Source organism: Suillus subaureus (assembly GCF_016647635.1).
Source record: "Suillus subaureus strain MN1 chromosome Unknown BJ212scaffold_31, whole genome shotgun sequence".
Lineage (NCBI taxonomy): Eukaryota > Fungi > Basidiomycota > Agaricomycetes > Boletales > Suillaceae > Suillus > Suillus subaureus.
Window position 1 is genome coordinate 416,090 of NW_024538587.1, and position 23,847 is coordinate 439,936.

At 44.4% G+C, this 23,847-nt stretch overlaps 4 protein-coding genes across 4 annotated transcripts; 1 reads left to right on the forward strand and 3 right to left on the reverse strand.

The window, feature by feature from the left end:
• Positions 1-306: 306 nt before the first annotated feature.
• On the reverse strand, positions 307-822 carry BJ212DRAFT_1376899 (uncharacterized protein). Its single transcript, XM_041336500.1, has one exon. The coding sequence runs from the start codon at positions 796-798 to the stop codon at positions 523-525; it is 276 nt and encodes a 91-aa protein (XP_041189719.1). The 5' UTR covers positions 799-822; the 3' UTR covers positions 307-522.
• An 11,548-nt stretch (positions 823-12,370) lies between these two features.
• BJ212DRAFT_1484068 (uncharacterized protein) lies at positions 12,371-12,868 on the reverse strand (the record flags this gene model as incomplete). Its single annotated transcript, XM_041340729.1, has 1 exon — positions 12,371-12,868. The coding sequence occupies one exon, from the start codon at positions 12,866-12,868 to the stop codon at positions 12,371-12,373; it is 498 nt and encodes a 165-aa protein (XP_041189720.1).
• Positions 12,869-18,479: 5,611 nt separating this feature from the next.
• BJ212DRAFT_1526061 (uncharacterized protein) lies at positions 18,480-20,450 on the reverse strand (the record flags this gene model as incomplete). Its single annotated transcript, XM_041341736.1, has 11 exons — positions 18,480-18,822; positions 18,884-19,006; positions 19,061-19,146; positions 19,198-19,313; positions 19,374-19,387; positions 19,442-19,586; positions 19,642-19,845; positions 19,902-19,996; positions 20,051-20,241; positions 20,294-20,347; positions 20,400-20,450. Coding segments are annotated over 11 exons (1,422 nt in total), but the record flags the coding sequence as incomplete, so codon positions are not given.
• A 1,435-nt stretch (positions 20,451-21,885) lies between these two features.
• BJ212DRAFT_1278540 (uncharacterized protein) lies at positions 21,886-23,001 on the forward strand (the record flags this gene model as incomplete). The annotated part of the gene is made up of 5 exons (XM_041331436.1): positions 21,886-22,047; positions 22,196-22,368; positions 22,414-22,496; positions 22,547-22,759; positions 22,826-23,001. 5 exons carry the CDS (start codon positions 21,886-21,888, stop codon positions 22,999-23,001), a joined length of 807 nt encoding a protein of 268 aa, XP_041189722.1.
• Positions 23,002-23,847: the final 846 nt, after the last annotated feature.

The following is a 23,847-nucleotide window of genomic DNA, read 5'->3' on the forward strand; positions in this document are numbered from 1 at the left end:
GATCCCCAACATCCTTTCAATAGTATACACAATATCTCAGGAGCACAGGGCCGCTCACCCACAATTGATGAATAGGCAAGTGAAATATTATTTTTGCACGAGAAATACTCTACAAATGTCATAATTGATGCATATACAGGGTAAGGATTTTCTTAAAAGTCAGTATATTACATAGTAGAGTGCTCAAAGAACCTTTCCTGCACTTTATTCTATGGGTAGAGGTGGTGTGGAAGGGTTGTTGTGTGAGTGTGGGTTGTTTGGAGGCCTTAACTGTATGTGCACCCAAGTGTTGATTTTCGATGTTTTGCCCTTTTAGGTTTCCCACAGTCCAATTCTTATCTATATGCTTTCCCTGCTCTCAATTCTAGGTGGATCGTCCTGTAACACTGGGACAATACTTCCTAGTGTATTTAGGATGTACTACAACAGTCTGATCATAAAATATCTCCCTGATGACATGTAAAATACCTTATCACTCAATATATCTAGTATGTACATGATATCAATAATCCGCCCTGTTTCTCACTGATCTTGGCCATAGTTAGCCTTTATATACACCCTATATAATATATATGAGCCTGCTAGGTAATCATTCCAGTGGTGAATAAGTATAACCATCAAAATTGCGAAAATATACACCCATGCAAGCAGGAGGAAGTATTGGTTTATAAAGGAGGATCCTGCTACTGTTGGCTTATATTTATAACATATATATACTCCATATACACCTAGAAATACAATCCCTACATCTCTGGAAGGTCGGAGCCCCAGGGAAAATTTTCCCAGGAGATGAACCATCAGGGGAGGATAGCAATACAGCACCCCAGGGACTGAACCCATGATCCCATACTGCTCATATCTTGTGTATACTATTGAAAGGATGTTGTGGATCATATTTTCAAGTCTATATAGTTAAAACTGAAAAAAAGCGAAGCTATTTGTTATTTTTTGTGTGCATACTACATCTAGTGCTGCAGGGACCTTTGGAGGGCCAAACGAACGGTGGAATCGACTCATATATACTCAGAAACACATATCTAGTGTGCTAAGACATCCTATCATTGAAGGGGGAAAAATGCGGATGTGTTTTTGATATGTTTTTCCTGTATTAAATGTACAGGTCTCTGGAGCTTGTGTTGGGACAAAAACAAACCAAAAAGCGTTCTATTATGGCCTATTATATATACATAGCATACACTAATACTTCTCTACAGTAGATAGGTGGATATGGTATGGTGGTGGGCAGGAATGTGCTGAGGAGGAGTGTGGGAAATGTTGAGATCCAGGAGATGACTGGAAATGGCTATGTTTTGGGTGTAGTGCAAATTTCCCACAGTCTAAAAAATGCGGTGGTAGGATGCATCAAAAGATGCATTGGGTGATGCACAAGTGATGCACCATATATTAGCAGGGGAGGGGAGAGTGCTACAATTGTAGCAAGAATGCATCACAGGTGTGCTACAAGTACAGCAAATAATGCATTACAATGACAGGAACCTGTGCGTACAGTGCAAGTCTTGCTCCACAAATGACACCGAATAAGCCACAGGATAAGATATCATGCCATGGAATTTACAGATGGCATGTCAGACATTGGAATATGCATGAGGGCGCCAGAGCCGTATGCATGTCGGTTCACCTGCTAGAGATGGAGGTGCATGCACATGGCGAGGATTGCGAGGATCACAAACTGGAAGCTGTACGTGGGTGTAAGTTTGGTATTGTTAGTAAGAATGCACAGCAGGATGTGGAGGTGCATACTCATGCAACATGTATTGGTAGGAATACTGGGGTGCAGGACATCAACAACTCGATCATAAAAGGCATCTGAGAGATTCACGCACATGGAGGAGCAGCGATGTGAATATGTTCACCACTGAGAACACTTTAGGAAAGAGAAATGATCATGTATGAACACAGAAAAACGGCAGGTGTGAGTGTTAACTTACAAAAACCACATGTATAATAGAATATGTTATGTTTCACCAGGACAATGTACAGATGGGTTGGGTTTATCCGCCAGCTATGTGCAGCATGTATGAGCGTGAGCATCATGAGTCCTGGGGAGAATATCTGTCAGCATATGTTACATACATACATATGTTCCTGGATCCCCACCCAGTTCGAACATGGAAAGGAGAATAAATGGTATGAAGAGCCAGAAACCGGTCAAACTCTGGTAACACCCTGCAATGCCTGGGATCGCACTAGTTGCATCTGAACAGAATTTTTCAGTGGTTGTGGAATGCCATAGGGAAAGTGAGAGCGAGTACATGCTGTGGGGACAGTAATAGTGAAGGCAATGGTGAAGCCTGCTATGATAAAAGCCTGGCTGATGCCTCTATCACTGGCTTGGGTATGGTGAGGGGATTGGGAACTCACAAAAAAGGTGGACATCATGGCTGTGAGCAAGATTTTATTATTATTCCAGAGCGCATATGTTCTGAGGATGAAAAAACCTGGATGAATCAGATCAGAAACACACATATAGTACAAATGAACGAGAGATACATTCTGAGAAAATGACCGATACCATACCAATACCTGTGAGAGGGAAGTATTAGCGCTCAGCAAGGATGAGCATACATGAATGTACCAATCATGTACCTGAGTCAATATTGACCAATGCCTTGCATCTCTGGAGAAATCATGGAGTAAGTGGTTCATTCTCATTAACTCTGCTCAGTGCACAACATCACATACACCTGGATTCTCATTTGGGGATAAATTCACTAAAGAACAAGCATTAGTTCATGATCAGGGCATGTCTGCTGGAGCAGGACACACTATATAGATTTGTAGTGAGAAGAATAAAGGGAAGGTATCGTGTAGCAATATACAGGCCTTTCACCTTGTTCCAGTGCGATCAAAGCAAAAATGTCCACTTTGCACAGCATATGGTAGATATCGAAATATTAAAACCAAGGTATATTACGGAGCGTGTGTATTACCTCTTCATGAAGTGAACATGCATAATCATAGACCTGGATAAGTGAGATTAACAGCAAGTGTAAACAGATGAGGACAAACCTACGCAGAATGTAGCTATCGACACTGAATTGTGTTAGGGCAAGGGACAAGGGGCTCAGACAGTACTACTTACCATATATGTACTGATAGAACTTGTCAAGCATCATTCACCATCATATCGACAAGAAGACACACCATAGAGAATTGAAGGCTCTTCACTGCTGCGATATTGTCAGATGAATACTGCATTGAGAGGTTGTACACTAGGGAACAGTCTCGGTGAGTGATGAAAACGCTGAGGTGTGGACGACAATGGGACGCGTGTTAAATACAGTTATGTAACAGCCAGGTGGCTTAATGCGCACTTTGTATACCAATCAAGTGAAGAAGATGCAATATGTGATATGAAAGAGTGTCAAGATAGGTGCAAACAGAGGTCAAAAAGATGCATGGATCATGCGGCTTCTTATTTCTTATGAATGAGCTGTGAACCTATCAAGGTGGTGGCATAGATACCGGAGTATTATTTGACTTGCAGGCTTGGCTTGATGGATCCCAAGGTGGAGCAATTTGCAGTTCACTGCATTGCCAGGGAGTGACTTGCTATAGTTGCAACATCTCCGGTGCCTGAGGCAGTAATTTCACAATATTAGGGGCAGAACACACCTAATGGAGCTTTGAGTTTGATGAGCAGACCTTGTGGTCTTGTAGTGAGGCTCAACCTTTTTGGATGAACGGATACACCATGTGGTGGTAGAAAGGGCCTTTACCTTGGTCCAGAGCGATCAGATCAAAGCAGGAATGCCCAATTGGGACAATGTATCAAGGTGTACCAATTCTTGGAGTGAAAACCATACATTTGGAAAATATTTAATGCCAGTAGCTGACTGAAATTGACTTAGACGAGCACACCAGTGTAGGGAATGAGATTCCTCCAGGTGTATATCACCCATATTATGACTCACAACAATTGGTATGGTGTGCAACTCACTATCTACGACTTCCCCATGAAACACGCCAGAGGCGCGACGCTTTCCCGCACTATGCGACGCATTCCTGCACACGCACTTAGCACGCTCTTCCTGCACTTGGTCGCACTTTGTCGTGCAGCATCCTGGAGCATCCATCCATCGTCCAACCAGTCCCCTAGTGAGTCCTTTCCTGTTTATTCTCATATCAGACCATATTTAGTATTTGTATGGCATTATTTCATCATGGACCCTTATTTACATCATTTACATACATAGAGCACTCCCTGTTCGCTTCCGAGCCCTGGGAGCGCACCTAGGCACAGCTTACCTGTTGCCTAGGAAGTTTTCATACACCTACCACCACCATGTCAGTAGTCACCTAGAGTCTGAATCTATCATCTTCAGCCAGTATGCTTCAGTCGTCACCCTAGTCACCAGCAACAGTCCATTATCACTCAGCAGTCTTAGTTCACACCTTCACGCCTTCCATCAGTCTTTACACGTTTGCACACCACACATGCTCTATTCCCACGCTTCGCACACCTACGCGCTCGACATTCCCGTGCATGCGCCCCCAGCGTGCTTCACCAGAGTTGACCTGGTGTCACTTCGTGGATACTTGCTTTCTTTGCTTCCCTTAAGGGTCAAACATATCGCCTGGTGCACTTTGACTAACATCTAGAGAGTCAGTAGCCTTCCTCTCACCCCAGAGGTAGAGGCCCCCTCTTTCTTTCTTTAGCTCTGCAAGCCTAGCAGAGTAGTTGAACCTTCACTGGGTTCCAGAGCCAGAGCTGATGCTGACCTGCATTGGAACAAAGACCCGAAAGAAGCAGAACACCAAGAATGACTACAGTTGCGGACACGCAAAATCGACAACTATGGTTAGCTTCCAGACAACCTTCTGAAAGACCTCAGTAATGATGCCTTACGCATGATTAGACTACTTGAAGACAAACAAAGCTTCATTTGAGCTGCCGATAACAATCTTTGTGGTCACTCAAACCCCAAAATTTGGCCAGCCATTAAAATAGCACCTAAAATCATGAAAAATAGCGCAATTGACTCCTTTCAGCTCATACTGCTATATTCATACATCTTAAGAGGATAGTTATCCATAAATCCCAATACATCACATTGTATAATTATCCATTGTCCAACCTGGATGTATCCTGGATGTGAATCACCAGGTATCTTCTCGGCACTTCCCATGCTTACAAACCACCACCCAACCGGAAAAGGATACATTATCTAAAACTTTCCTCCTTCTGGCAGCATGAACAGAAATTGATTGAGCCTTCGAAGTTTCAGTGGCCAGCCCCATTAGATCTCTTGATACCTCATGATCTCAGGCATTGCAATTTCTAATCAACATCCTACATCATACATTCCTTGAAAAATGTTCTAAGTCCAAATTCCCACGGTTGACTCATCTTGTAGCCTATTCAGCACTCACTCGTTACATGATGCAAGCCACATGGATGACTAAACAACAGCTACAAGCTTTTTCCTAACAACTCTCTTGGTTGTTTATTTATTTTGTTTATCTGATGTAAGTGCCAAATTGATCAGAGCATAGGAAACCACTACTATGACTCTGCTATCATAGTCAGACACCATGCAGATTGTGTCAACTCAGTCAACAATGAGCATAACTCCTCCTGCCCTCCTGTCTGCCACCTCCTTTTATAACTGACCACCTACCAGATTTCTTTTCTTTTCTATTTTTATTTTTTCTGCTGTTTTATTGCACTAATATTCCAGTGGACGGTACTTCCACTGCACCCTCCTGCTTTCCAACACCTCCTGCTAACTTCCTCTCCTTCACCTGCTGTTTTCTCACTTGCACAATCTTTTTCCCTTATAACTAATGGAACCATTGATTGCTGTTGGCAGGAGAGTGTGGGACAACAGTCCAAGGGATTAACCTCATAACTTCCTTTCCTTTTCTTGTTCACTTATTGTATCTTGCACCTTTGACACCATGTGTTGTCTTACCAGTAGCATTGGCTCCCATACCAATACCATGTGTTGTCTCTCCAGTAGCATTAGCTCTGACTGCTTCCTTGCTTCCTTGTGTAAACTACTTATACATGTCAGCTCATAGCATTATACCTCAGTGTTGTTATCTTTAACTCTCACTGAGGTACACATCATATTCATTGTTTGTACTCTACATTAACTAACATATACCTTAGACTTGCTCTAGGTAAATAAAATGTTAGCATTGTTATCTTTAACTCTCGCCGAGACTTGCTCTAGCCCCAGAAATTGCCTCCTCTCATGTTGCTCTCATACTGTCTTACATGAGCCCTCCCATACTTTCAAGTTGTGCCTGCTGCCACCCTTGTAAATATGTAAATGATGTCTTGTGCCCCAACTGTCCACTTATGTGAGCTCCCTGGTGCTCCTGCACCTGTCTCTATCATGACATTCATGATTTCAAATATTTTATGCATAGAGCAGTTCAAATTCAATGTATTTGTAGAATTCTTTGTACCAGGTGTACTGCCCACCACAATGAGTGGGCACTATTTTTGGATCACTGCCATTGAGTAGTGCTTACATTCTGCCCAGAGCTATTAGCCACAGAGTTGGCCATTTCCCAGATGTTCTCTCAAGTACTAAGTTTAACCTTCAACCTTCGAAATTGTCATGTGACCTGCTGGTGAACTCAGTCAACACAAAGTCATCTCAAATCAAACTCCAAATGCAATCAATATCAATTACCATAATTACACCAAAAAATTGCTTTACTTTTTAGACATAAGAGTAGGAGTCAACAAGATAATAGGTGACAAACCACAGGACAAGACCACAAATGCTCATAACTTCCCCCTTCTATATCAACATTAAGCCTTGAACATACTGGTAGAAACAATAAACTTACTTGTGTTGACATGAATGGCCTGCTGTTTGAGCTTTGCGCATGTGTTTAAGAGTGAGTGCAGGTGGTGTCCAAGCCAGCCTTGCACTCAAAAGAGGGTGAAGACAGTATCTAGTCATGTGTGTCTCTCTGTTGTACATGCATGTATACTATATGCTCATGGACTCTGAGCCCAGGACCCTGGAATCTGCTGGTCGGGTCCTTGCTCCCCTAACCTCTGCATCTCCCTAACCACATCATCCTGCTGCCCTCATCTCCCTGGCTCTCGCCCGATGCTCCCCACTACATTTGCCCCCTCTTCAAATGTGTCCCTCCAGGGTCACATCTCAATCTATCCTGGTCTTGTGTCTGCTTCTTCTCCCATATCCTCATCTTCTGATTCTGGGTTGTATTCCGATATGGTTCCTATCTTCGACTGCACCTCCCATGATTCGTCTTCCTTCTCGTCTGCACTTTTATCCTGTAGTGCTTCTTGCAGTGCCACTAGTGTGGTACCATTTCGTGGAATAAATCTTCGAAGCTGTTGTGCATGGAATAGGCCTTTGATGGGGAACCCTTCTAGAGAAGTGAGAGTATAAGAGTTGCTAATGCGAGAAACCACTCACCTGGGTGCTGACCACTTCAGTACAAGTTTCCTTGAGCTTGCCATTGTCATGTCTGTAGCATTTGCATAGATCTGGACTAGCTGTCCTGGTTTGAATATGACTTCTCCTGCATGTGACCACATGACTTGCTTATCAAAAATACTCTTCTGTTTCGTCGTGTGTGCTGCTGCGTGATTTGCTCTATCCAGGCACTGCTGGTCCATGTACGCCATATGAACATCCACTTCCAACATGGTTAGTTTGTTGCTTGTGTCTGTGATAGCTGTGGGGGTAGTGTTGACCACCAATCCTAGAAGGAGTTCTTTCGGTGAGAATTGGAATGCTGGGATGATGCGTTCATTGAGTTGCTGGATCACTTTGTCAAAGTGATCTGGCCACTTCCACATCAGATCTTCTGCCTTTGCATTCTCTTCTTCATCCTCTCCTACCCTTGGGCTACACAAGCACTTCAGCTGTCCTAACAACTTCCCATTGGCATTCTCCACTAATCCATTGATCCATGATGAATAGGCTGCCACGACATGGTGCTTCGCATTATGTGCCAAGCACCATGCACGTACATCTCTGTTGTCAAAATGCGACCCTCCATCCATCATAAATGTTTCCGGCGCTCAGAAGCTGTGTACAATTGCATTCAGCCCTGCAATCGTGGTCTTTGCAGTGCCATATGTCTTTAGTTTGAACCCCCAGACATATTGGGAATACGTGTCAAGAACTAGCAAGGTGTTATGGTACCCTCCTTTGCTTTTCAGTAATGAGAGGTAGTCTGCAACTAGTAACTCGAACGGATGTCATCTCATAATGGGATACATCAGTGTGTGTAGCTGAGTTGATCCAAAATTCTTGCACTGTGGGCATTCGAGGAGTGCTGTCACAATGGATCGGTCTAGAGATGGGCTCACAATCTGATCCATGAGTTGTAACTTGGTGAGGTCTCTCCCCCAATGCCCATTATTTGCATGTGCTTCTCTTGCTAACACTACTGCTTCCTTCTTTGTGATGCACTCTACACGTGTCCGTGCTTGAGTCGTTTTGCCATCTGCGATGCGCCATAGTCGTCTGTCTTCAACTATGTACCCCAGTACTCTGTGCTGTGCTCATCTATGTTCTTGCTCTGGTTTGTTGCTATTGAGGTTGAACAATGCCTCTATGACCTCTAGGAAAAGTGGTTCCTCTTTGAATCGGCCACATAATTCTGTCACTAATGTTTCGGAGGTAGAGTCAGTCTGTTGTATGAGGAATAAATCATTCACCAGTCCACGTTCTGCTTCCCAGTCTTCGCTCACTGACCATGTGCTGCTGTCTCTGTCCTTCTGAGGTTGTCCTGATGCTCTCTGACTAAGAGCATCTGCTGCCATGTTGCTTGCACCTGAACGATGTCGTACATCTGCAATCTGGTAAGCTATGATGCCATCTCACCATCTGGCATGCACTATTGACAGTTTATTGTTCAATAGTGTATCTCTCAGTGCAATAAAATCTGTTTCAATCTTGACTGGAAAGCCCCAAATGATTGATCCGAACTGGTTGAATGCATACTTCAATGCTGCAAACTCCAACAAGTATGGCATGTACCGTTCTTCTGTTGGTGAAGTCCATTTCGACACAAATGCAATTGGATGTATCCTGGTAGTTGTTTCACCTGATGTCTCTTGGAATGGGAATTGTTGTGCTAATACTGCTCCAAAGCTGTCTTTGCATCCATCACTAATGACGATGAATGGTGATCTGTCAAATGTGGGTGCTTTGAGTACTGGTTCCATTAAGAGGATCTGCTTGAGTTTCAGGAATGTGCGAGTGTGTCATTGCTCCCAGAAGGTTTCGAGTTTGTGTTCTCTCAAAAACTGCCTATACTTACATTTTCCTCCTTTTGCACTAATTGGCGGTGCATCTAGGTTGCATAACATATCCGTGAGTGGTCCTGCAATGTGAGCATAGTCTTTAATCAATGATCTAAAGTATCCTGTCAAACCTAAGAAGCACATCAGTTCTAGCAGGTTTGATGGGACCAGCCACTCAGTGACTGTGGCAATCTTTGTTAGGTCTGGCCATATGCCTTCTCACCCCACTTGTGCTCCTCCAAAAATAACCTCATTCATAAACAGTTGCATTTTAGTGGGCGATATTGACAGATCTCATTCTCTGCACCTGGTAAAAAACATGTGTAAGTGATTCAACAATTCACTGAATACATTTCCTGCCATTGCACCATTGTCGATGTATAACTCCATGAGCAGTTTGACTAGGATATCTGACAAGGCCATTGCTGTGAGGTCACTAAAGCATGATGGGGCTCCTTGTACACCCATTGGCATTCAACAATATGCTTCATATCCTCATCCTTCTGTATAGAAACATAGATATGGCTGACTGTCTTCCTCTACTGGTATTGCATAGAATCTGGCTGCGAAGTCCAATATGCAAATATATTCATGTCCTGCTAGATGTTGCTGCTTCGCTGCGATGTCTCCTTGTGGTGTTGGTGCAACCTGAGACACTTTGTTGATGTCATTGAAGTTCTGGCAGATGCGCCATTTAACTTTCAGTGCATTGGTTGACTTCGACCTTGGTTCTGCTGCCAATACTAAGTCCATGTCGATATCTAAGTCCAGAGGCTCACTGAGTGCAATGCATTGTTCATTGACAATTTGTCATATGTCATCCATTGAGAGGCTCATTCCTGCATGTGTCTTCTGGACCAGGACTGTTGATGCGATGGCCTTAACCTTGTCTGATTTGATGAATCTTGTAACCCCTGCTTCCCACATGTTGTCCAATACTGGGAATAGGTATTCTTGCTGCAGCCTCATTAATGGTCATTGATGTACCTTCTTTGTGAACATCACATCTGGTGGGATCTGCAGTCAAAATTTGATGAAGTCTACCAGTTTCACCTCTTGTACTGATAGTGCGAACACATCTGCAAATTCCACAATGAGTGCTTGAACTTGAGTTTGTTGGTCCTCCATGAGGTAGTCTCCATAATGGACTGCATTCACAACTGCTTCTACTCTTGCTGGCCAGAATGGTCCACATTCAGTCAATCTAGTGAAGACATCATTGGGTAGTATCGAGGTTGATGGATCTAGTACATCACCTGTTGTGGATGCTTGCTCCATGTCTTCCACTTCAAAGACTGGTTGAAGATCTTGTTCTCCCACTGAATCTGTTTGCTCTATTAAGATGTTAGTGATTGGTTCAAGTTTATGTAAATCTATGGGTGGTGTTATAGTAGATACATGCAAGATATTATTATTACTGTTTTGTTGAGATATAAGCATCGAAGATGGTATGGATCGATTAAAGGTGGTACTAGATGGGAAACGGATGGCTGTAGGTAAACAGGGAGTTGGTAATGGTTGAAACATAGTGAAGTTCAAAATTCAATGGAAGTCATTACCATGCAGGAGTAGTATCGCATCACTACTGTAGTCGTGTATTGCATGCACTTGTTCCAATAGTGGTTTTCCAATTAGCATGCACCACGAGCCTCCACTAGGAAATACTTTGAAGGATGTTTGAATATTGATTGGTCCCCAGGAGATTGTCCCCGTCCATATGCCAGTTGACAGTACTAATGAGCCATTAGCCATACAAAGCGTTCTGGAGGATGGACTTAGTGGAGAGAGTCTTCTTGCAATTCGCTGAAAGGCTGCTGTGTCAATTGTGTTGATCATGGTGCCATTGTCGACTATAGCCAGGATTCGTATTTTTTCTCCTGTGGTCCATGCAGGTGTGGTACTGCCATGAATGGATTGCTTGTTTGAGTTCTGATTGCTTGCCCTGCGTCATCCAACAGATAAACATCAGTGATAGTATTGCTAGATATAGTGGAGGGTACAACCGGGTGTGCACTTGATGATAGATTCTCAGATGATGTTACTATGTCCGTAACTGAAGAAGAAAGATCTGTAGTCAAGGGAGTACTAACTGGCAATGAGTTAGCTTGTGAGGGATGAAAAAGTGACTTGGGAGGCATAGATGATCCATTCTCAGTATGTACATTATTGAGTGCTTGCGGTGCTGCAGAGGATGAAAAAGTGAAATGTTCTTGCTTTGTTGACATGAGTGAATGGTTGGAGGATGGACTCGAATCTTGTGGGACTACTGCTGGTCCACCATTTGCAGTGGTCCCCCATAGTTTTCTGAGCTCCACTCGTATCCTTGGTCCAGAGTACCTGTCCCTTTGTATGGGTCTCCCCAACTGGTTTCCTCCTGCAGTACAATATGATAGACTGGTGCAGGCACTGTGTTATTTTGAGGCTGAAGGTATGGATGGTGCATTGTGGCAACATATTGGACTGGTGTGGGGAATGAAGTTCGTGATGTCTGTTGTTGTGTTGCCTGTCATAACAACCCTGCCACATACTGACACCATCAAGTCTTGTGTGGACACAGCTGGCTTGAGGCTGTGCACTGCAAGCTAAGGTGTGTTGGTTCTGTGACTATCCCACAACTATAACACTCTCCCAAACCCAATATAGCTGTTCCTGGACACAAGGGATATGGTTGTTCTAATGATGGAGTGCCCTCCATACTGTAAGACCTGTGCCATGGGCTGACGTCTGCCTCATACTGCCTCATTCCAGACTCTGTATTGGGCCTCTGCAGTACAAGGGCCACCCTTTCTAAGATCTGGGTGCAAGACATCTGTGCTCATGGGGCAAATGCTCCCCTGTTGTTACCATATGCCATGTTGGCATGCCTGTGTTTGCTGTGAATAACAACAGATTAAGGGTGTTTGGTGATTGTGTTGGTGCAGGGAAGTTCATGGTAGATGCATGGTGCATGAATTGTTGTGGGGCCAGTGAAGAGAATGCTGCACTTTGCATCTTGAGTTTAGAGATTTCTACATCTTGTGCCTGTTCCTTGTCCAGATTCTTGCACCCTCGTTTGAGCTTAACATTTGGCATGTCTTGGATATTGTCCATGAATTTGTCTCATGAGTTGTAGACACACTTGAGGTGGTCTTTCAACAAGTCCAGGATACCCTCCAGTGCGTACTCAATCATTGTACCATCCACATCACCCATTCCCATCGCTAAACATGAAATGTTGAGCACCCAGGTTACATGCGCATAGTTACCCGTTCTTCCTTCTTGCGTCCATACTCCAATTTCTTCCTCCTTTAACACTTGTGCCATAATGCATTCCTTCTGTTGTGCTTGTGTGAGCTTAGGGCGCTTAGGAGGTGGCCAGCATTTGAAGAACTCATGTTTGAGATTGGTGAATGAGCTGAGATGTAAGGATGTTAAGTTATGGTACCATTCTTCTGTGACTTCTCCTGGTGTCAGCTGCATACTGAACCGTTGGACACACTGTGTATCTGTCCAGGCTATGGGGAGTAATAGCTCGAATTGAGCAAACCATGCTGATGGGTTTTCATTCCCTCCATAGTCGCCATAGAATAGTGGCACTGATTTCACAGTGTCTGGCATGTTGGTTGACCGTAGTTTATCTGTAGCTGTCCGAGGTTTGCTTGATTTTGACATCATTAAGGGAGGTGGTTTGCAAGGTGCTGATGCTGCTCTCACTACCATCTGACCTGTCAGTTTGGTAGGTGTGACTGACAATACTGATGTCTCAGTAGAATCTGAGGGGGGGTTGTTGTCTTCAGGTGTGAAATGTGCTGGGTGAAGGCAAAATGCGCCTCCGGATTCTCCCATTGACTTGTGCTCAGCATAGCAGGGTAGTGGAAGAGAAATATTCCTTCTTCTTGGTGTCACTGGTCCCGTTTCCAATGGGTTTGAAGGGGATGAAGAGGGAGGAATCGATGATACTGTTTCTCTTTGCTGGAGGTGCTGCAACTGTGCACAATCTTCAAGTGAAATTTGACCTGATCCAGATTCTTGCTTGATTTTGTGGGTCACTTCCCCACTCTCATCACCATATGTCCAAGCCAGCCTTGTACTCGGAAGAGGATGAAGATGGTATCTAGTCGTGTGTGTCTCTCTGTTGTACATACATGCATGTATACTATATGCTCATGGACTCCGAGCCCAGGACCCCAGAATCTGCTGGTCAGGTCCTTGCTCCCCTAACCTCTGCATCTCCCTAACCACATCATCCTGCTGCCCTCGTCTCCCCGGCTCTCACCCAACGCTCCCCACTACAGTGGCAAACCATCCTTGACATTATCTCTAATGGAATTTGCAACAATATTGTGTGTAGAGGGCATGGAGACTTGTCCGCTGTGACAGTGACCACTTTCAGCATTATACATGTTAGCTTCTGCACTCCTTTCGACAACTTGGGTGGTGCAGCATAGCAAAGGCTGGTGTGCAAACACAACAATTGCTAGACACTTGATAAAGTGCCTAACCAAAAATATTGTTGTAAGGTTGATGCTCTGCCTAGCTGCTACACTTGCAAGCAAGAATGTTCGACCCTAAAGGGAATTGCTACTGAGAATGGCCAATGATACTAAAGACCTGAAAGTGCATGGAGTGCAGGAACAAGTGCATGGGTATGTAGAGCACAGGAATGCGGAAGTGCAGTCAATGAGCAGTCAATGAATGGTCAATGGGTGGTTGATGCAGAAGTGTGAGATGCTAGGGTAAGGGGTAGGGAAGTCTTAAGGAATGGTGCAGGTAACAAGTGAGGGCAAGGGTATTGATTGCATGGGTAAGGAAAGTCAAGACAAGGTGTCCAGGTATAAGGTAACCAATAGGGGCTAAAAAGTGCGCACTAATGGTGACTGTGTCATATCCCATATGCCAGACATAGATCCCATCATATTCCCACGCTTTCCGGACCTATTTCCGACCCCATATCTGACTCATTCCTGGATCCCCTATCCCCTATCCTGTCCACCCTACACACATTCTGTCCAGCAAGACATCCAGACTTTACCTCCTCTCGGATTCCAGACTACATCCACCACCTCACATATCTCAGTCCTGTTTCTGCCCTGCCTTCTGGATCCCCAGATCTCCAGACCTCCAGATATTAACTGTACTATCTCCAGACCATTCCCACCCTCCATCCGAGATCCTGCACCTATCCCCAATTAGGCATCTCTGCCTTTCCAGTTCTCAGTTATCTCTGTTTCCATCTTGCTGATTGATCCTTGTACTAGTTTCATCTCCGAGTTCATTTACTTATGTTCTGTCTTACTTACCAATGTGTTTCCGCATGCTCGTACATAGCCTTACTCCTTTGCTTACTGATCCTCTTGGATATCCTCTAGTATATAACCCCTGTACAACTCCTGTAGAGTCCTCAGTCTGAATATCATCTTAGTTCCTGCTCATTCCTGTGTCCTCCAGACTTGAGATAAGTCTCTTGTCATATTCCGAGTCTTAGGATTGCATCCTAGACTACATTTCCGACTCTACCTTAAGGGTAGTCCATCCTCTGTTAGTTTCTAGTCCAGATTAGTCTTATCCACTTGCCCAGGTAACATCCAGACATCCATCAGATTTATCTCACATTTCAGATCCGGACATCTGTTATCCACCCTAGTCAAAACCCGGAAACTCTGGACGACTGTTCTAGCCCCTGGAAATTAAGGGCACATACTCGGGAAAGGGGCACAGCGTACAAGCTGAGGCCAAGCCCTTGTGATCCGACCCCCTTGAGCACATGACCTTAACAGACTGCTCCTAAGTAAAACCTAAGGGAAGGAAATACCATAGAAGGGAAGTAAATATGAAGTAGTCACTCTAGGCACTTTATACTAGCTAAACCCTCTTGGAAATGGAAGGGACAGGACAGACAGGCAGTAGGAATATGTAAAGACATGTAATAAGGCTGCAACACTTATTACAACACACAAGGCAAGGCAAAATATGTACCAATGAGGTAGGATGGACAATGGACTGATGTGGGACATCTGTAAGGTAATCTGAAGGCATGGGAATTCGACTGCAGGTATGTGCACAGCATGGTATGAAGAAGAAATTGGTACTAGGCTGTTAGCAACTAGCACTACTTATCCTAAGAGGCGCAAGTTGGTAGATCAGCCTGAGAGGACTGCTATTGAAGCACTTCCTTCAAATATATGCAGGGGAAGCAAGTGAGCAAAGGAGTTAAAATCTATAGTGGCCTAAGAAACTAGAGCATGGGCTGTATGTATACATTCTAGTTCCTATGTCAAAAATTGACCATGAGCAGGGGAAAAAATCAACCAGTGTTAGTATCACAAGTGCAAGATGAATACTAGAGGATATGTGCGAGTGCAGTGAATGCTGGATACCAGTGCAGTAGATATAACATGCACAAAATCGACTGCACTTGATAGAGTGGCTGGACACAAGAGAAATAGTGTGAGAGAAGGACTGCACTAAGTTACCGGTCATGGGTTTGGTGTTCTTGCAAAAGCCTAAGTATAAGGTCCTAGCAGTACGGAACTTCAGAGCAGTCAAATTGCACAAGATTTTCAAGTATGAGCAAACAGAATGAATTGCACAAGGTCTACAAAAATAATGTGGGAGTGACTCTCCTATAGAGCTGAGTCCAGGGGAAAGGGAACTAACTCAATCGTATGTACTGCAGTCATTTTATCATAGCGCATGAAGGTCCAGAATGTGTAGGCGAGAATTGTAGCATAGTAAGTGAGCACACAACAAGTCTATAGGTAATAAGACATCATGCATTGCGGAACATGAGTAACATGTAATAAGACCTGCAGCTTGTTTAGCAATGATATTTGGGAAAAATAATGCACCAGCAGAGATAGGTGGACATGGATAGGACATGGGAGGATGGATTCCTAGGACCGGACCAAAGCTAAATGGGAGCACAGGTCATGGGAGGAGTGCGTGCCTATTGTCAAAGGAGTGTACTAAAAGTGGATGAGTCAATATATATGGATTTAATGATCAGTGCTTTATCTCCTTTCCTGGGAGTGAGAAGAACCATGCTAGTGATCATATGCACCTAGCGCTGGTATGATCATCACAGCAGGAGTGAATGTGCAAGTCTGGAGTGGGTTGAGTGTGGGAAAAGCAGTCGATGCAGAGTGGTCATGTACTGATGCACCTAAAACACTTTATCAGGTGAACTGACAGTGTGCAAGGTGCAGGAAATGCGTGGGTTAATGTGCAGGAACATGAATAGTAATGCATGGTGTGTGCGGGCATCATGGGAAAGTGTGGCCTAAGGAGCGGACAATGGTTTGTAGCTGAAACTAATGAAGGCCGCATATAGGGGAGTGATGAGTGATACGAGGGCTACCTTTCCATCACCTATATCCCTAGCAGGAATATGATCATCACACTGGGGTTGAGGGTGGTGAGTGTCCACCATGGAGGGTGACACAATGGAAGGCAATGTAGAGACTCATGCTTCTGTATGCCCATAGAGCCCTATATTACAATGTATCTGCATACAGTTCACAGCATGAACTCACAGTATCATTCCCTCACTCAGCCTATGTATGCATGACATGTGTGCTACTCTCCCATAGTGTGTTCCTGTGCATGTCCCACATGCTTTCCCACGCTTCATCACCCATTATCCAGGAGCATCCATCCATTATCCAGCAAGTCTTACTGGTACATTTTTGCATTTATCCTTATCATGACACCATATTTCATCATGGACCCTCACTTACATATACCTTCTTCATTCCTGCACCTTACTCGCATCAGCTCTGCATCGTGGGAATGCGCTTAGTCAGCTTTTGCATGTTGGTACTTCACATTTTTATCACTTAGTTGGTTACCACTCAGTTTCCAGTTAGCATCCCTTAGCATTCCTCAGTATAGTTTGCGCCTTAGGAGCCATAGTCAGTAGCATTTAGCAATCACACTCTATCATCATCGCATTTGTTGTTCTCGCACCTGTCAGTATCAGCCATCACCCACCCTTAGTCTTCATTGCATTCCTAGCCCTTTGCACACTTCCACTGTCCTGCATGATTTGGGAATCATGCATGGACATGACTACTAGGTAGCCCCCTAAAAGATAAAGTCTGCTAGCTTAGGCATCAGGCTAGTCAACCTATACCTTGGTTTCAAACCTTGATCAAATAGTTCAGTTTCCCCTCTGTGATTCATGAATTTATCATATTCTGAAGAAAAGTCATTTGTGAGATGGGAATCACATAATGACCTAGTTGATATTGTGAAGCAATAAGAAGGTTAAGGTATTGCCTTGCCTTTGGTTTATTCACTTTGGCTAGAGAAAACCATAGAGAAAAGTTCAAAGCCTAACAAAAACCCATCTAAAAAGCCTGAGTTTTGTGTCTTGTTATTGTATTATTATTTCTGAGTTGTTTTCTCTAGTATTTCCTTGATTTATTTTTCTATTGGGATGCTCTGACCCATCAGATACTTCACAAAATTGTACCTACAGGGTATGATGTCATAATGATGTCATGATGTCATTTGTTCTGGATGCTCTGCTCCACTTGCTAGAATGTTCTGCTCCACTTCTGATGTCATTGCTCCGCTTTTTTACTTACATAATATTCCCACACAAAATGTATATAAGGAGGGCCCATTCTCCCCCCCAAAAAAAAATAGGATAGGATAGGATAGATATTGCATTCATGCTTGAAATACTGCAAGCCAGTGCTTACACTGGCAAAGTGTAAATTGAAAGATGATATCTGATCAATCAAAATAAGTGTTTCAGCCTGAATTCCAGTAGAAATACAATGTGTATCCAGGGATACCAATTGGTAAAGGTTGTTGATGAAATCAAATCAAGAAAGTAGTGACTTGTGCGGAATGTTTGAACACTGCAGATGATTTCAGGTGCCCAACCATGCGATCTTCGAAGTATTCTTCCTGCAGTTTCCAGTGCGTGGTGCAATGTTCAGCCTCGACCCATCAATAACACCATGTGGTTTATTGACCCAACACAGGTTGGAACGGCGCCCAAGTCAACCTCGTGACAGAAGTTATCTATAATTATTAAGTGCAACATGAGCAGAATCCACAACCTTTCTTCTATGCCATGTACCATGACTGTCTACGAGCCTCTAAGCATTGTGGACGTCTGCATTACTACTATAAACGCTTGAACAGAAAGATAAGGGTGAAGTTATGGCCAGACTAACCAATTCTTGTACCGAACTCATTTACAAAAATTCTAATAATGCTACAGCTTCTTGACTTCCCATGGTTCATCCAAAAACAAACCCACAGCTGGAATCTGTGCCTGAAGTTCGGAAATTCTTTCTGCACCGATGCTATAGAATTGCATCAGCTCGATTATTTTATCCAATGTGTTGCGATCTGCATGTTCAAGGAACGTCAATCCCCTATCATACTCCTGAATCTTGGTGTGAACTTCTCCGCTCATTGGTGAGGCAAGGTAAGAAGCGACGGCAAGCTTGATAGCCCTGCGAGATAGTTCATGGCTTTCTGACACGAGATAAAGTGTTTGCAACACCAGGGTTAAGTCGATGAGGTAGCACATGAAGCGCCTAAGCACCACATGGCTAGAGAGTCTCAGTATTCTTTAGCTCAAGGACAAGTAGCAGTACGCACGACGTCTGGTACACATCGCGAACCCATAAGGCAAGAACAACACTTGCTGCGATCGGTACCACGATGGGAGCCGCAGGTCCCGCCAGCGCAGACATAATGCCTGCAATAGTACCCACGATGGGGAGCCCAATAGCACTGTGGAGATTCAATGAGATAAATTTTCATCCGTCACTCAACAGACCGGCCTACATGGTCTGGGCAGGATTGGCTGGTTCATCATCTAGCTTATCGACCATGTTCACGATCAATGTCCTGAACTCTTTGCTGTGCAAGTGCTGTGTGTAACTCATGTGAGGATAGGATGGCAACAAAGAAACGACTATTACACAATGAGGGTCGTGGAAGTTCCACACAGCAACGATGTCAGTGTGAAGCACATTCAGACAGTCCTGTACCACACAGTTCTTGAATGCTGCGCTTGATACCAACACTTTCCAATATCCTGTAACATATGATGGCTCAGATTGTGCTCAGGGACTACCAACATCGAATCGAAACAGACTTCTCTTGCCGACCCTGCCGATTTCGATTCGTAAATAACAAGCTAAGAACAAAGCAAGTAAGGCCTACTCAATTGATGCATTTATTTTGAGTCTGGGGTCTACTCGCTGGGCGATGGAGGTCATCACCGAGGCCTCGGGCGCAAAGTGCTGACGGACAAGGTTTTCGGTCATCTGGATCAGAGGGGCCAGTGTTTCCTTATGTCGTCCTTTGGCTGACATCATATATTTCAGAGGCGCGCGTGTATGGATCAGATTATTGGTACCCACTAGATATTGCAGCGTGGGGTATATGACGCCCGGCAAATTTCTGTAGGGGTCGGATGCAAATATCTTTCAGCTCAGCATCTGCTTTTTTCTTGACAAGTTTCTTGAGGGCGTCCTCCCTCAACCTTTTGAGAGAGGAGTTATCCAGAGTACGCTCCACGCGGTCGAGGAGCATATCGTATTTGGTGAGAACGACGACCACTGGTACTTTGACAAAAGGGTGGGTTCCACCTGTGCAAAATGATAGACATCGATCAACGTACTGTTTCCTAGCTTTCCATCACGCTTCAGTGTGAGAAACGTCTCTGTGCCAGTCTCCAGTAAACGCCCGCCAGCACGGGGTATTTCAAAGCAAAGCCTTCCGTATTTGTTGTCAGTTTGTTATACAGACACATCAGGACAGAGACCCTACCAAACAGCATGCAGTTGATCTTTCAAAGCAGGCTCAAATCTCCGATGTTGAATAAAATCTTGGACGATTTTGACGTTGTCTTCTTCCCCCGGTTCAAAACCTTTGCTGTCATGGAGAGCAAACCTATCGTTCTGTTCTGAGATAAACTCGGTATTGATGTTGGCGTCGCCCGGCCGGTCATGTGAGGTAAGCTACGGCAACAGCATCAGTAAATCAAGTATTTTAGTGTCGCGAGCAGCTCACAGCTTCTTCTACTCCGAATGCCTGATTGATCAGTGAAGACTTTCCGACACCGGTCTATTTGAAGCACGTTGTCAACACAGACGTGAGACCCATGAGGATATGATACCTTTCCTATTACCAAGATTCGGAAACTCCATGCGCCTTTAGTGTCGATCAAATGATAGCGCCTGATGGTTATCCTAACTCACCGAGGACAAATCTGAATGATTTCGTCAGTAGTTGACTGGAGCTCCAGTTTTTTACCCGAAGACGAGACAAGTTGCTCAGCTCGCTATCTACGACTGAGACGAGCTCTGATGCAAGATGTAGATTCTTACTTTCGTTGTTGTAGCTCTGGAAAGCTCGATGACGATCTTGAATTTTTTATGAAACTTGATATATTCTGTGCATGTGGCGAGTCTGTAAGTATGGTGAGAACGATATGAATGATTATTCCTTAACCTCGTTTGTTGGGTTCTCCTCTTGCACTAGACATACGGAGGATATCTTCGATATCGAAATGAATGTCTTCATGCTCGGTCTTCATTCCAAACAGACTCTTATGCTGTAGATGTAGGGAAAACGAGTCCCCAAGAGAAATCTCCCTACAACGACACTGATTCAGACGGGCACATTCGTCTGGGTCAAGCCCTTACATGGGTGGAGAAAATGTCTGTCGCAAAGTTTTTCCCGTTTCGTGTTCAATTGAGATGTGCAAGTTGCCAATTCGTACTTCAGCAATCTCGGCATTCTTTCCCGACCTGCTGAAATCGACGGAGACACCTATGTGATATAAGTATTCAGTTGGATTGATCATTCAGCCGACGCGAGAGTTGATCACCAGAGATGTGGAGCGGACGGGGAACAGATGAGGTATGGAGAAAGTTGGCCATTGTGACCTCTAGTTAGGGAGAATAGTCCCCGCACACTAACGATCTAGAGTGCAGGCTAAGCGCTACCTCCGAAATATATATGTTATTTGTCAGAAACCATATTAAGTACTTACAATTGCGCTAACATTGTTTAGTAAAGGTTGGACCCCGTGAACTTCGTCAGAAAGGTACGAACCTGTTTTATGTGTGCACTGTCCCAAGGACTTCTGCACTCGACGGTAAACGTCAACCTGGTCGACGTCCGACACCCATTAGCGGCGGTTCCCGTAGGTTGTAAGAAATGAAAGGCCGTGGAGAAGTTGTTTCTCAACGACTGTGGAAGTTGCAAGACGTGTTGAAGTTAACTGGGGAGGTTGATGTCACTCACGTTAGCCTGGTGATGAAGCTAAGGGTGACGTGTAGCTGCGCGTATGTCATTGGCGACATCAGATGGACGCCAAGAACCACTATTCATGACGTTGACAGTACGCGGCACGTGGCGACAACCTCAGCATTTCGATCAGGAAAAATGTGTTCACTTACCGAACGGTGATAGAGGTCCTTTCCCTCTGTAAATTGATCCGTTAACCAGGGAGGTCACAAGAGGTCTGACACAGCCCCACCAGCTCCTATCAGTGACTTTAATTTATCCGGATCTGAGGCATGAGGCGTTAACTTTCACACGGTCACTACAAACGATAAGTCCACACACACTGAGCCCTGAGACGCTTCCCAATCTCTATGAATTCTTCAAACTTAAGACAGAAATTCGATCGCTTCCGAATTCTCATCATAGGAAGAGCGAATGCAGGAAAAACCACCATCCTCCAGAGGGTCTGTAACACACAGAAGAAACCAGAAATATATAACAGCGCTGGGAATAAGGTGCGGAACATCATACTAGTACTACTAGACTGGTAGAGCCTAGTGATAAGTGTCTGCTCATCAGATTAGTGCTGCCATTTTAATGCCATCTAGAAAGGCAAGTCGTATAGTGACTCTACTTATCACTGCTGGCTTTTGTTGGCAACATGACTCAACGTATTCTCAGCGCGGATTGCACGACATCGAGAATGAAATGGTGTTTCGAAGCAACCCAGGATTCGTCTTTCACGATTCACGTGGGTTTGAGGCAGGCGGTGACTCTGAATTCGACAAGGTGAAGGCTTTTATCGCAGGCCGTTCTAAGGAAACCGATTTGAAGAATAGAATCCACGCCATATGGTAACTGGTCAAGTTGGCATCACGGGCTGGCTGACTTTGACACAGGTACTGTATCCCGATGGATGAGTCGAGTAGGTCTTTCACAGAAAGTGAAACCAAATTTTTCTCTCAGTGCGATACTGGGAGCAGTAAGTGTTTGCACTCGACTATTGTCGATCGACTGACTCACAACCCTCAGTCCCAGTGATAGTATTATTTACTAAATTTGATGCTTTGTATGATGTCTCATACGCACTGCTCAAAGAGGATGATGAACTCCTATCGAGGGAAGACGCTCAAGCACTGGCACCGAAGCACGCTGAAGAGTTATTTGCGAATGGGCCACAATTAAAAACCCTATACAACCCCAAGGAGATCACATGGCCTCCAAGATGTCACGTATGCCTCCCTAGTAAGTTGTTAATAGTTGAATTGTAATTGTGATAAACAATGACTGTTGTTTTACACTCAACATTAGACATGGACAAGAATGATGCAGATTGTGCACCACTCATGAAACGAACGGCTGAAACTCTGGATAACGACGTGCTCAAGCAGTTGTTCGTCTCAACTCAGCAGACCAACTTGGAGTTGTGCATAAAATACGCAGTCGAAAGGCAATTATTCAAATCTTATTTGCCTATAATGACCTGAGCACTAACGACCAAAATTGTTCAGAACACTTGCGGGACTTGTTGATTCTGCTGAGTCAATCTCATCTGAGATTTTATTCAACGTCGGATATCACGAGGAATCAATAGGCAACTTGGGTGCCTGGTTTCCACATATTTGGGTGAGATTATTCGAATGTTCAAAATTGCTTTCGCTCATGTTCAGTCATTGCTCGCAGACGGTACGTCTGTTGATGCCGGATCTGGAATGCTAATTGAAAACACCGCCTATCCATTGACAGTGGGTGAGTGCGTTAGTCCTCCTTTGAGCTCGAGTCGTACTGATACAGGCTATTGCATACTGTTCAGGCTGTGAGTCTGTTTATCCTCCTTCAGGCTGGAGCTATGCTGATCGAAGCCAACGCTCACTCTTCATAGAAGGCGAGTCTGGTGATCCTCCTGTGGGCTGGAGCCATGCTGATCGAAGTCATTGTCCACTGTTCAGTATGTAAGTATGTTGAGCCTCCCTCGAGCTCAAGTCATGCTGATTGAAGTCATTGCCCACTGTTCCCAGGGGGTTAGTGTATTTATTCTCCTTCGGGCTCGAGTTATGCTGATCGAGGTCATTCCCCGATGGTCACAGACTGTGAGTGTGTTTGGTTCTCATCCGAGCTCGAGCCATGCTGATCAAAGTCATGGCTGGTGTGTTGTCAGGATGTGAGTGTGGCCATCCTCTGACGACGTCGAGTCTTCAACTCATTGACGAGACTGACAACCTGTTGACAGGCCGTGAGTTTGTTGATCGTATGTCGAGCTCGAGCCTTACTGACCGAACAATTTACCGGTCTCTTGGCAGATTGTGAGTGCGCTCATTATCCGCGTGCCTTAC

Excerpts from the sequence above, each read along its gene's own strand:
- BJ212DRAFT_1376899 (XM_041336500.1), bottom strand. The coding sequence starts at position 798 with ATGGTTCATCTCCTGGGAAAATTTTCCCTGGGGCTCCGACCTTCCAGA.